General features: G+C 36.0%; 1 protein-coding gene across 1 annotated transcript; it reads right to left on the minus strand.

The window, feature by feature from the left end:
- Positions 1-12332: 12332 nt before the first annotated feature.
- On the minus strand, positions 12333-13939 carry LOC109789021 (uncharacterized). Its single transcript, XM_020347884.3, has 3 exons — positions 13712-13939; positions 13544-13610; positions 12333-13457 (listed from the first exon to the last, which is right to left on the minus strand). The coding sequence occupies exons 1-3, from the start codon at positions 13784-13786 to the stop codon at positions 12589-12591; spliced, it is 1011 nt and encodes a 336-aa protein (XP_020203473.1). The 5' UTR covers positions 13787-13939; the 3' UTR covers positions 12333-12588.
- Positions 13940-14360: the final 421 nt, after the last annotated feature.

The raw sequence follows: 14360 nt of genomic DNA on the forward strand, positions 1-14360 counted from the left end.
AAGTACTTATAGAACAAATAACTGAAGATGCGTGTTTTCAATCCAATCTCTCTGAGCACAGCCGACCGTCAGTGCAACAAATAAGTAGACTCAAGGCCCTAAAAGCATGAGATGGCAAAAAGAACTTATTACCAATGCCGCAGCTGCTGCAAGACTGATGCCTTCCAAGTTACAATTTTTATAACCGGCATCATTCTCAGAGAAGCATTATTATTGCTCCTAATTAGTAATTACCAATGGCCATAGATCTCAAGGTGGTGCGGGTTCAAGTTCAACCGTTACATCCACACCAAAAACAAAGGAACAATTATAATCCACCATCCAAAAACTGTCTGACCTATGTGTGATTTCATTGGGCATCAATTTGGAATTGTCATCTGTGAGGGCAATTTATGTCCCTACTGACATGACATAGGACCTCATTAAGAGATTAATACAAACCTTGCCTATGACAACTATCACATTGAAATTGTCAGCAACCCTAGTTAGACACACTGAAATGAAAGATGTTCTATAAGATTCTACAACATACTATTTTCATTTCTTCTAAATTACCATCATGTGTTTTTGTCATCCAACAGTTCTTATTCTCTCTGTGTACTCCTTGGTTATTTCTCCTTATTCAACCTACTATACATGCTACATGTTGATGTGCCTCTAGCCTGTGATCACATGAACCTTTCAACATCTAGTATGGCATAATTGGATTTGTTCAAGAAAGGGTAGTGGTCGAATTTTTGACTAAAATAATATTTTAAAAAAATAAAATAAAAATAACACTTATACAAAAATATTTACAGAACTATACTTGTTTACCGTTCATAGTTCAGAATTCGATTCTCAGGGAACCGAATTCTGATCAGGATTAATTTATTACTTTTTTTATGCCCAGAACCGAATGTTGAGTACTTTTTAATATTTTTTTTCATTTTAGACTGAGAAATGTGTAAATTTCGCAACTGGAATGGGCCGTTCTCCAAGCATAACTTAAATTTTGGAACAAGCCGTTCCAAACAAAGATTTAAGGTCTTTTTAATAATTTGGAACGGGTCGTTCCAGTTTTAGAACGAACTGTTTTGTGCTATAAAAAGGTCTTTTTAGTCATGTGTATATTTGTTCATTTAGAACGGACCGTTCTGCAATTAGAACGGCCCCGTTCTGAATCCAATTTTTGTCCTTCCTCAGAAATGAAAACACAAAATAATAATAATAATAAATTAACCCTGCTCAAAATTCAGTTCCCGGGAAATCGAATTTTAAGTTATGAACTGTAAACATGTCTAGTTCTGCAAATATTTTTGTGCAAGTGTTATTTTTGTATTTTTTTTATAAAAATATTATTTTAGTCAAAAATTCGGTAGTGGTCTAGCGGGCAAGATTTCCTTGTATTTTTTTTTTTCTGTTTTCTAGAAGGCCAAAACTTTTCATTGCCTACAAGAGCAAGGTATGAGTTAAACACCTGTGCATTTGGCTAATTTAAATATCTCAGAAGCTTGTAGGTGAGTCCAAATTGAATGGCATTTTCATTAATAATTAATCAATTCACATTAATATTTTTGCAACCTACCAAAAAACCATTACAACCACACCATAAACAAAGGAACAATTATAACCCACCATCCGAAAACTGTCTGACCTATGTATGATTTCATTGGAAATAGATCCCCTGACTTTGGAGGGGAAAAGTTAGGGTAACTTTACACATTTAAACTATTGGATTTGTAATAGTAGATCAGATTGTGACACGTGTACATTTAAGTTAAAATATATTTTGTACACGTATCACAATCTGAGCTATTATTACAAATCCAACGATTAAGATGTGTTAAGTTACCATAACTTTGATATCTCAAAGTCAGAAGATCCGGATCGAATTTCATTGGGCATCAATTTGGAATTGTCATTTGTGAGGGAGATTTATGTCCCTAATCCTACTGACATGACATAGGCCCTCAGAAAGAGATTAATACTAACCTTACCTATGACAACTATCACATTGAAATTATCAGCGACCCTAGTTAGACACATTTGAACTGAAAGATGTTCTACAACAAACTATTTTCATTTCTTCTAAATGTCATCATGTCTTTTGGCCATCCAACAGTTCTTGCTCTATTTGTGTACTCTTTTGTTCTTTCTCTATAATAATGCTTCCACATGTATTCATGCTATATTGTTGATGTACCTTGTCGCATGTGTTGAAATATAAATAAAGTTTTATATCAATAAAATAAAATAAAAATAATTTATAAAATATATATATACTTTAATAATCGAGAGATTTTTAAGATTATAACTTAAAATAAAATCATAAAAATTTATATTAAAAATGAATAATATCTGAATATTATAAAATTAATCTTTTCCTCTTAATATAAAATATTTTTTCAAACAAATAAAATAATAATAATATGAGCCCAACACTATATATGATCACCTAAAGATCCAATTGAGCATCACCACAAATTACTTGAATCTTTCAACCTCCAAACTAATCAATGTAAGCTGCTAGTCAAGCAATTGCAATAGCAGTGGCAGCTACAGCAGCGCCTGTTACTTTTTGCTGTGACATTATTTTACTTCGTTGCTCGGTTCCACCATTGGCACAAAGTTGCAGCAAGTCTTTTTAGAGGAATGAACCAAGAGGATATAAAAAATGTTGGTGGCAATATGAAATGATTACTTGTTGAAAGAAAATGGGATCGATATTCTGTATACGATGAAGGTAGGCAATTCCAAACTAGATTCCCAGTAGAAGATATAATATTCCTAGATATGAAGATGATGAAGAAAACGGAACAGATATAATGGTCCAAAGATCCAAACGAATTAAGCCTCAGGAGGTTACAGTTCCACTGCTGTGTGAAACTCCAGGTCTAGATTTGATTGATAATGACAATCTAGTTAAGCCACTATCACAAGTATCTTCGCTTCCTTAGTCTGTTTCAGCATCTTTGACACAAACTCGACACCAGCCACCACCTCCACTTCCATCACAACCACAAACTTCACCAATGATTCTTGAGAATAAAACTATACCGCCATAACTACCACCTTCTCCTCCTTCACCACCACCACCTTCGTTCCCTCCAACAATGGAAGTTCCAAAAGCATCACCTTTGCTTTCATCTCCTATCCTGAATAGAGAAGGTGTAGTGTCACCACCAAAGGTCAGTGGTTTTTCAGTTCATTGTTAAAACCTCCATTGCCCTCTAGAGAGAAAGCAAACATAGAAAACACCACATAGACTATGGTAGGGGAGACTCAAGAGGGAATGGTGCTAACCAAATAAGGTTGAAGCCTCTATATTGGGATAAGGTTGTAGCTAATGTTGATCATTCAACAGTGTGGGATTAGATCAGTTATGGCTCATCCTGGTAAATCTTCCTTGACTTTAAACCTCAGTTTGATTTGTTAGATTTTCTTTATCATGTCAACTTCACAGTGTGTGGTTTTCATTTTCCCAACTTCATCTACAGGTTTGACTATGAACTCATGGAAACCCTCTTTGGATTTTCACGTAACAATCAAACTCAAGAAAAAAATAGGTGTCTCTCAACTTCAGTTAAGTCCAACTCCAACTCACCAACTCAATTATTCATTCAGGACCCTCAAAAATCCCAAAACATAGCAATTGTGCTAACATCTTTTGCAGTTTCTGGCAACGGAATTCTGGATGCGCTCCATGATGGTCAAGGACTCGGTGCTGAAACACTTGAAAGTCTCACTAAAATAGCTCCTACCCAAAATGAAGAAGCCAAAATCATCCAAATCAGTGGCAATCCAGATAAACTGGCCGATGCTGTCATTCCTCTACCACATCCTGAGAGCAGTTCCAACAGCCTTCATTCATTTAAAAGCATTGCTTTTCAAATCGAGTTATGATTGTGAAGTTATTCAGCTTAAAGAACACCTAAACTCTTGAAAAGGGTTGTAATGAGATGAAATCTAGTGGCCTACTTTTGAAATTCCTCGAGCCATTCTCAAAGCTGGAAACCGATTGAATGCTGGAACTTCAAGAGGCAATGCTCATGGTTTAACTTGAGTGCTCTTGAAAAGCTTTCGGATGTAAAAAGCACAGATTGGAAAACTAGTTCGCTTCATTTTATTGCTGAGCAGGTAGTTCAGTTTGAAGGAAGACAACCAGCTATTGATTTGACTCACAATCTTCACAGTAGCATTGGTGAAAAAAGAAACATCTGTGAACCACATTTAGATAACCTCATACAACAAGGAGGTAAAAGAGTATCTAATGCTAGGTTTACCTGTATTAGGAGGGCTAAGGGATCAGTTATGTGAAGTAAAGAAAGCAGCAAGCACTGAGCATCAGAATTTCATCTGTATGTACTTTACTCTCAATGCTTATGTTACTGAAATTCGACAGATTTAACATCATGTGGGAACAGTGAGAGATGATAATTTATTATGGTAATGAAAGAACTTCTAAGAGTCATGTGAGGAAGAGCTTAAGATGGTGAGAGAGGAATAAACAAGGGTCATGGAACTTGTGAAGAAAACAAACGAGTATTATCTAACAGAAGGTTCCAAATATAACGCGTCAAATCCTTTTCAACTGTTTGTTGACGTGGTAGATGAGGGCGCCACGAAGATTCCCAAACTTCGATTTACATTTTTTTGCCATGTCAGGAGCAACATCTTCCAGCCAATCAGATGATGATTTTTGAAACCATATTTTATGTATTTGTATCAATTTGGTTCATGCATGTTGGTTGGAGGGGTTGTGTTGGCTCTTGAATCCAAGGTTTGGTTTACACGAACTTTCACTTCTATGAACTTATGTAAACGATGAAAGTAAATGTTTTGTGACTTTTGTCTGTCTTCTATTTACAGCCAGCAACTAGATGATTAACAATTAAGAGAAGACAAATATGATTGTGAAAGGTTGGACGATTATTAGTGGGGGTAATTCTAAACCCAACGGCTAACATAGGCACATAGCTTTTAACAAAGCACAAGCATGGAATTATCACTATTGGACTATTGGTTGAAGCTTTGTTGTCTCCAGCTTCCGGTCAAAACGTAAATTTCAAGAGTGACAACTGACAAGGGACAAACACCCCAACAAAATTTATTTTTTACCGATAATTATTTAACGACAATAAATTAATTACCTTTATTTTATTTTTTGATAAAAATATTAATGACTAATATATAATGACCACTAAAAATGTATTTATATCACACCAAAATTTATTATTAGTGACAATTATATTAAAAAAAAAATTAGTCCTACATTAACTAGAAATAAGATAATTAATGAGTATATAAATGGATGATAAACCTATAACTTACTATCCTAAATTGGTATGAGATTACTTATCATTATAAAATCCAATAGTTCCCTAAATTTGAGGAGACCGACTATTGATAAGAAAATTAAATATATATATATATATATATATATATATATACTTATATATATATAAGTACAAGACAATCTTCATCTTATAAGTCTCACATCAACTAGAAATAAAGTAATTAAAAAAATAAGAAAAGAAAATCTTCATTTTACAAGTCTCACATCGACTAGAGATAAAGAAATTAAAGAGTATTTGTACTCATCTTACAAGTCCCACATCGACTAGAAAGTAAAAAATATCACAAAAAAGTTATACACTTTTTTTCGACCATTATAAGGTTTTTACCAGTATTTAGAATAATTGCCGCTAAAATGTTTTAGCAACACTGTATACAATGGCTAATGTGAAAATGCCGATAAAAAATTCTATAGTAATTTTTATTGCCACTAAAAGTCATATTAAATGCCACTAAAAACTATTTTGTTGTAGTGAAAATATCATGAAAAAAAGAAGTGACATTTTGTGCTAATCTCTTCCTATATCTGTAAAGAAAATGACAGAAGTAACTAGTTTCTCAGCTAAAAAAGTGAAACTTAAAAAATGTCAAGGAAGGTTCAAAGTTAAATGTTCTTGAAAGAAATTTAGCACATAAAATAATAAAAGAAAACACGACATTTTTCAAGAGAACAGGAATCAACCTCAAACAATTGCCGCTTGAAAAAAATATATGGTCTATTTCAGATAAAGAAATTACTCAACATTTCTGGACTAAAATTTATTTTACTCAGCCCACCACTGTTTTTACTATCATTTTTATTCCTTTTAGAATATTTTATCAAACAATAGTAATTTATTTTTTCCATAATCTAACAATACATAAAAACAGTCCTTTAGTCTAATTCACTTCCAATAAAGTTTTTCCTTCTAACAAAACAAAAAAGTATTGGCGAAGAGAGTTTGCAGTAAAACCAAGGCACTGTTGCAAGATACAAAACTCGTCAACACATTTTCTAATATACTCTTTTCAAAATATAAATGGTGTGTTTCTAAATCTCTCCTCTCCATAGTTTTCCTGTATATCTATTTTGTTTTCGGTACACTTCCTGTTTGTAGTTACCCTATTGATTCTTATTTTGTGCTTTACTATCATTGCTAAAATCAAAGGCCAGAATTGTTAACCACCTGTAGTAATTAATACAGCTCCCAACCATGTACACGAGCATCAATCAACGGACTGGGAATATTCCTGCATTTTTTATTCCGCAGGTTCATGCAGAATATCAGATTGCTCATCTAATTTTATCTCCGTAAATTAGACTTAAAATAAGCATTAAAAATATCAGCCTCATCTAATGTTTTGAAAGCTTAACCAAGATCTCAGGTTCGTAACCAAGATGTTACATTTAAGTTGTGAATATTCAGCTATAATACTTAGAGAGGAATATCTAATAAGTTTTGATTCGGTACCTTAAATAAGGTCTTCTATTTATATATAAAAATAAAAAATAAAAAATAAAAAAAGTTATTAAGAAGGAAGATCCCACTAAGAATTATTAATAAGATGGTTAGAGAGATTTTTGAGATTCCCAATAAAGATTACTAATCTCAGAAACTAATACTAATAATATTAATAATTATGGTTATTGAAAAATATTTAAAAAGATATTTAATATTAGTACTGATGATAGTTGTGACCGGCTTCAACATGATTGCATTTTATAATCTATTAAAAAGAATGCATTAATAGCTGTGAAAATCAATTACACTAAATCTGGTTCCCAAACAAAGCCATGCAAATCTACAACTTGGGAAACGCGAGACGTGAACCGTCCACCAGCGACCGCAACTGAAGGTGAGAAGGAGGTTGGTTCCAGTAGAAACACCACGAAAGATTGCGTACAGCAGTGGTAGGAGCAGAGTGTTCAACCTCAACAACTCGCCCATAATCATGAGCTAGAGCACCCACACGTTGAAGCACTCTTTCGGGGCAAAAACCGCGTCCATCAGGGACCCAACTTTTCCTATCCTTCCACAGTAACCAAACCGTAGCAGCGAACAAAGCACCATCACCATCCGAGTTAACACTGGACCAAGGCTGCTGAAGATAGGTCACCATCCAGTTCCATAGGGAGCAAGAGAAGAAGCCATGTTGGTGTTGCGGGGCAACGAGATGAACCCACACGCTTCTGGCTCGAGGGCAATCACGCAACACGTGAAGTAGAGTTTCGTGTCTATGGCAAAAGGGGCATGGTGAACATGCAAAATCTGAAATTTCAGAAGGAGATTCTTCTGTAGGGAGGCTATCATTCAAGGCCAGCCATAGAAAGATCTTGCACCTTTGTGGGATGTGCAAACACCAAAGCCACCTCCATTGATCGCTATTAACCATGCCTTTCTTTCGCTTGGTGCAGCCAAGGAAACTGACAAGTGTATATGTACGAGATTGCAAAGAAGTTGTCAAAGCTTCAAACCAACTTCCTCAATAAACGCAAAAATTTAAAGGTAACCATATTCTGTCACAAATATTAGCGGGTTGCTTGGGTAACTCAATCAAAATATATCAAAGTATTTAGGTTTGAGTTATGGTCTTAACTATAGAATAGGCTAGCAACAAAAATTAGTCATGCTTCCTGTGGTGATATTTCTTACCAATAAAAAATCTATTGTTTGTAATTGGCCCCCACAATTTTTTTCCAAAACACTCGTGTCTAGCAGATAAGTACTTCTACAGACGCACTTTCACTCGGCAATCCATTATTCCCTTAGTTTTACCAAAAAACATTGGTTACGTCCTTTCCTTTTTCCCAATTAAAACTAAACTGAAATGACAAGGGAGAAAGTTGAATCCATCCATACGAATATTTTACTCGCACCAAATTTTGTTTGTAAGCACAAACATGCTTCAAAGGTCAGCAGAACCTAGCTTCAGTTAACAATTTTTTTAAAATAAAAAAAATCGATTCTTTTTGAAAGGTTCTAAAAAGTGAATTTAGTTCCGATTGACAACTAAAAAGTCCCTTTCTTTTAATACTCAAAAGGGTAAGACGCGCCTAACAGAAACTAGACAGGAAATGAAGTACATTCATTTGGCAGATCCTTACTAGATGCTGCCACTTTATCGCAAACAGTTGGAAACTTTGAAATGCAAAATGAAAATATTAGAGCGCGTTCCAATTTAGAAGGCTCAATTTTTACGCAATGGTGATAGCAGCAAGAAAATAAACTACGAATATAGCAACTTGATAGTTACTTGCTAGTTGCTACACTTGCACCTTATCCTAAAAGAGATATTGGGCCCAACAAAGAACAGATTCGTTACGAAAGCTTGGCTGCCATTATCCTAAATTTCAGCATACAAAATGTAGTAAGTTAGCATGCACGTGGATTACATCAACGAAAAATGTTATCAATTCAGACAAAAGCAACCGTAATGTTCAATCACAAACAAAAGATATTTATACTGAGACAAGGGGAGTTAAAGGCGTAAGACCCATTCGAATATTTTATGCGCAAACCTTAACGTGGAGAACGTAAATTGTATCCATAAATAACTGGTTTGAAATATTGCGATTCAGTTGTGTTCGAACATGATTTTTAGATCCAAGTCATGGTTGTAAAAAAATTACCCAATTGTGCGAAACCGTGATTTCACTAATTATGATCGATACAGTAGTACCGGAAAAGCATAATGGCTTAAGACTGAAAATGCTCTCAAGATATTAATTAGTTGGCTATCCATAATAATCTTTAATTTTTAAAACCTATCTTTTGCCATAAGCATACGCTACAAATCCACTGCAAACCAGATACAGCTTGATCAAAATCTTACCCACCTTCCTATTTACAAAACTGAGCTAACTAGCCACAATAACTAATGCCAACAAACAACAATAAAAAGGAATATTATTATTGGTTTCTTAGTGCGTACAGCATGCACAATTTAGGAAAAATGAGGCCTCGTGTCATTTCCTTGAATAAGAAGAATACAGAACAACCATGCAATCAGAAAAGAAAGATAGGGGTACGTCCCACATCTAATTTACTCCCATGGAGGGCATGTTCAATTACATTTCCATGTGTTAATTATCTTGTGCATGTTTCCACTCCCAATAGCCCAAAGGTCTTCTGTTAGCAAAGCGACATTTCAGCAACTGCTGTTACTATATAGCACACTGATTGCTTGAACTCAAAATATTTATCTTAGTCTCCAAATAACCCACTCTTTATCTTGCTTCCAAACATCATCAAATAAAAAAATACGATAGACCTACCACTAGCTGAACAACCTGGTTAAGGTAAGCCTCTATGCATTCGTATGTCTCAGTTCTATATGTCAAATACTTGAACAATAGTGTCATCTATTTGGCATCAATTTTGTTGGAAAAACACATCCAACGGGATGTACGTGCAGGCCATAAATGAGAGAAAAGAAAACCAATCTTTTTATCTTTAGGATCTTATGATGAGTAAACGGTTTATATTTCTCATAAGGCCAGCCCTTCTTCAAATGAGCATTAACATGATGCAAATACAGACTGTATAACCAAAAGCTCACGAGGCAATGACAAATAATTATCAGTACCTTTCATGTGATCAGTTCCATTGTCTACACTACAACAAACCCCAAACCAGTAACTGCAGGGTAGACAGAGAAAAGGTTGTGAAAAGCTTGCTACCAAGTATGGAAAATGACCACAGATGAAAATATGATAAAACAATAAAAGAGGCACAAAATATGCAACTGTCACTCAATTAAATGTACATGTTCTTCATATATTCATTACACCAAGCAAGCAAAAACAATTTTCGTTCCAAAATTTCCACTTTCCTACACTCCATCTTCTCAATCAAGTGAACCTAAGAGTATAAAGATATTATTCATCTTCTCAATTGTCATTCATTTTCATACAAGCAGCCTGCTGATCTATCAAAGAATGGTTGTTTTAAGTAACTAGATCATATTTTTCATATTATTTATAACCAAAGTACTCCCTTACATTTACATAGCTATACAAATAATTCAATTTCCCCGTTTTATGTTGAGATTAGAACTGGGCCAGCTTATTCTGTGGGTCTCTTGGTCATGGATGTAAACAGATAAAGGAAGGAACAAAATACAAAAAAAGATCTATATCAACGTAGAATGAGTAAGTTTATACATAGTACAATAATACAGACAAAATTTAAAAGAAGCACCAATTTCAAAGAATAAAAGGAATCAAGATGATCTGATGAAATCAAAGGTAAACCAGTCAAGTGCCAATTATCAGAACCCCAAGTAAGCAGGAAGGCAAATTATTCTTTGACTAAGACTGAATCATACCTACAAGTTTCATATACAGCAATGACATAAAGATATTCCCATACCTTGAAACACTTGAAAACCCTATTGACCTGTCCTCAAATTTACACTTAACACCAGTATATTGGTTCCTATAAGAAAATCAACGGGAAACAAAAAATAATGTTCAAATGTCATCAAGAAGCTGCGTTTACAATGTTAACTCACTTTAAAACAAGATATCCAAGAATCCCAGATCACTTTCAACTAAAGAGTGTTGGTTATAGACTTGCAAAGAAGGACCAAAATTCAACAATGGCATATATTGGATTTATGCAAGATGGTTCAGCAACAAAAAGATGCATCAATATTAAACGAATTCTAATTTTGCATAACTGAAATTTGTCAAATGTAATGAAATACTAGAAGCCAAAAAAAAAAAAAAAAACTGACAGAATTTTTGAACTATCATTGGTGGAAGCACAAGGCAGTCGAATGATGCATCCATAATAAACGGCATATATTGGATTTATGCAAGATGATTCAGCAACGAAAAGATGCTTCTGTATTTGCAAGACTGAAATCATGTCAAATGTAATGAAAGACTAGAAGCAACAAAACAATACCGGTATTTTAGTACGATCATTGATGGAAGAAAAAAAAAATGCATAAGCCAGTTGAATGATGTATCCATATTAAACAGCACATATTGGATATATGATAGATGGTTCAGCAACAAAAAGATGCATCCTGTAAAACAAATTCCAATTTTGCATAACTGAAATTTTGTCAAATGTAATGAAAGAATAGAAGCAAACAAGACAAACTATTGGTATTTTTGTACCATCATTGATGAAAAAACAATCCACAAGCCAGTTGAATGATGCATCCATATTAAACAGCATATATTGGATTTATGCAAGATGGTTCAGCAACAAAAAGATGCATCCATTTAGACGAATTATAATTTTGCACAACGGAAATTTTGTCAGATGTAAAAAGACTAAAAGCTAACAAAAAAACTAATGGTATCTTTGCACCATCATTAATGGAAAATAGATTGTACACAAGCCAGTTGAATGATAGATATGTGCTTTTGAAAATCTTTAATTACCTACCACTATCAGTATATCAAGTCTTAAGAGCTATATGCTAATATTGCCAACACAATTCCATAAATAGCAAGTGCTTTTAAGAAATGATACATAATTTGGACAGAAATATTACTTCCGAGCAACAGAATAAGCAGAAAAATTCCCATGACTCTTCCATCTTTCAGAGACAGTAAAACATTAATAGACAGCTTGGCTGGCGGGGAATGGAGGATAGAGAGGAAAATGAGGGGCAACATCCCTCTCTAACTACTGCCTCCCCTCCAATTTTGGGATTTTATTTTCCCTTCCTTCCCCCTCACCTCCACTAAACTAAACAATCCATAAATCAAGACAGGAAAATCATATGGACCATTGTTGGCATACACCTCCAATGCAGTAATATATAGTTACAAATATCTGCAATAGTGAGGGATGAGGAAACAGGACAGCATCATAAGTAGCCTCCGAATACAACAAATCCAAACGAGAGTGTGTGTGTATAAATATAATACATTGCAACACCACAAAAAATTGAATAAACATAATCAGAAATAGGAGCTTTTCAATTAAACATGATGATTTAGATAGAAGTATTAGAATTTGGAGTAGAGAAACTGTACACAGAACACGAGTAAGTAGAAGCATAAAGGAAAATAACCAGCGTGATTCAACCATTTTCAATGTATTGAATTTCTATACCACCTTATGTATTCACATACCAACATGAGTACTCTACATTACCACATGCACCATAAGATCAAACGAGAAACAACTTGATTTCAAGGTGCTCAAAAGCTCATAATACTACGCCAACTAAACCTATGAAAATTAGATATCCCCTAAAGTACAGACGATGCAACAACGCGAAAAAAAAAAAGCACAGACCGCGGGCTCAAGACCTCTCGATCATGCTGCAGGAGCGTGCCAACCGAAGAGTGAGGCTGCCTCCAAGCACACTGGCCTCCGTCTCAACAGGCTCACACTCATAGGGCTTCCTACACCCAGGACAACGGCCATCCTCCTCGAGAATCCTCTTGTGGCAAAAGAGGCAAAGCCGAAACCCACACAGGCAGGGCATGAAACTCGTGTCCGTCAAATCGAGATCCTCACAGCAAATCGGACACGAGGATGGCGTGGAGGTGCGACCCCAAGGGACCCCTCCTACGCAACGCCGATCAGGGTTCGGCATACTGTGCTGCTTAGACAAATTGGGCAAACTCTGAGGGCGAAAGGCATCATCGGCCCTCCACGCTCTGCTATTTCCAGAGCCCCAAGGAACCAATCTACCACTCTCGGGTTTTGAATTCGGAGACCCCAAAGTGGACCCCTCACAGGGCACAACCACTGGGGGCGAATCCGAACAAGGGTTTTCACGCTTGTCATCGGCGGCTAAGGCATCCGCCATAGCCTCCCAATCATCCAAGCATCCATCATCATCATCATCAACATTAACATCACCTTCTTCTTCTTCCTCCTCCGTGACGTTCCCGGAGCAGCACCCACCGCTACTAGAGCTACTGCTGCTGCTGCTGCTGCCGCCACTGCTGCTGCCGGTGAAATTCGTCCCCGAATCGTTTCCGCAAAGCACGCCAGCGGGACAGTTCGTCGGAGATTCCGAATCGCTGTCGTGATGGATCAATCCATCGTCCACTTCGCCTCGGCGCCTGGTGACCAGTGGCTGCAAGTGTTTCACCGCCGGCGACGGCGGCGCGTGGCCGTCATCATCCACTCCGTCCTTGGACCCCTTGCTCTTCACCGCACCTGAAACTCACCGACACGAATCGGAGAACGTAACGGAATCAGCAAACGAACGGATCAGAAAAAACAATGGTGCGCGCGTCACGTACCTTGAGATAGCCATTGCTCGCGGCGCGCATCAATTTTGTACTGCTTCAATTTCGCGGACCTGTTGGTCTGAAACACGCAGAGGATTACGATGAGAACGGAAATGCGTGTAACACAAATGAAATAAACGAAAATCGGAATCCGAATACAAATCGAAACGAGAACCGTACCCTCTTCTTCTTCCCCGGGTTCTTAGTGTTCGCGGCGGAGGGAATCGGCACGGCGGTGATTGAATCGGAAACCATGGCTGAAACGCTGGATTGGATTTCAGAAAATATGAGATTCGCAAAAACCCTAATTTGTGAGGGAGAAATGAGAAGATAGAAAATTCTAGAGAGAGAACAACAATGGATCACGGTAACTCCTCTCTGATCCTCTTGCCCTTTTTCGTATTAGAAGAGGTCCAGGTTTGAATTTTATAACGTACTTAATTACCTAAATGCCCCTTTCTTTTCATTAAATTCTCACGACTCGAGGCGATGATTTGTGGATATTCGAAGCAAAACTAGGATATATTTGTAAAAATAAATACGAGCGACGCAAGACGACGTCGTTGATGTTGTTGCTATACGTAACCATATTTTAACCTGATATTTTTTAATTCAACTAAACTGTCGCTTTAATTAATAACAACAACAATTCTGACATGTTTCGTCCCTCGAAAGATAAAAGGAACATATAATTACTATTTAGTACAATTTTGATCATTACTTTTTAGTCACCACTTATTGTTAACCAGCAATTTTAATTATTTTATCTTAAGTCTTTTATTTTTAAAATTGTGAGATTTTAATACAATTGTTGATTTAACATCGATAA

This window comes from Cajanus cajan, chromosome 5 (assembly GCF_000230855.2).
Source record: "Cajanus cajan strain Asha chromosome 5, NIPB_CcT2T_4, whole genome shotgun sequence".
Lineage (NCBI taxonomy): Eukaryota > Viridiplantae > Streptophyta > Magnoliopsida > Fabales > Fabaceae > Cajanus > Cajanus cajan.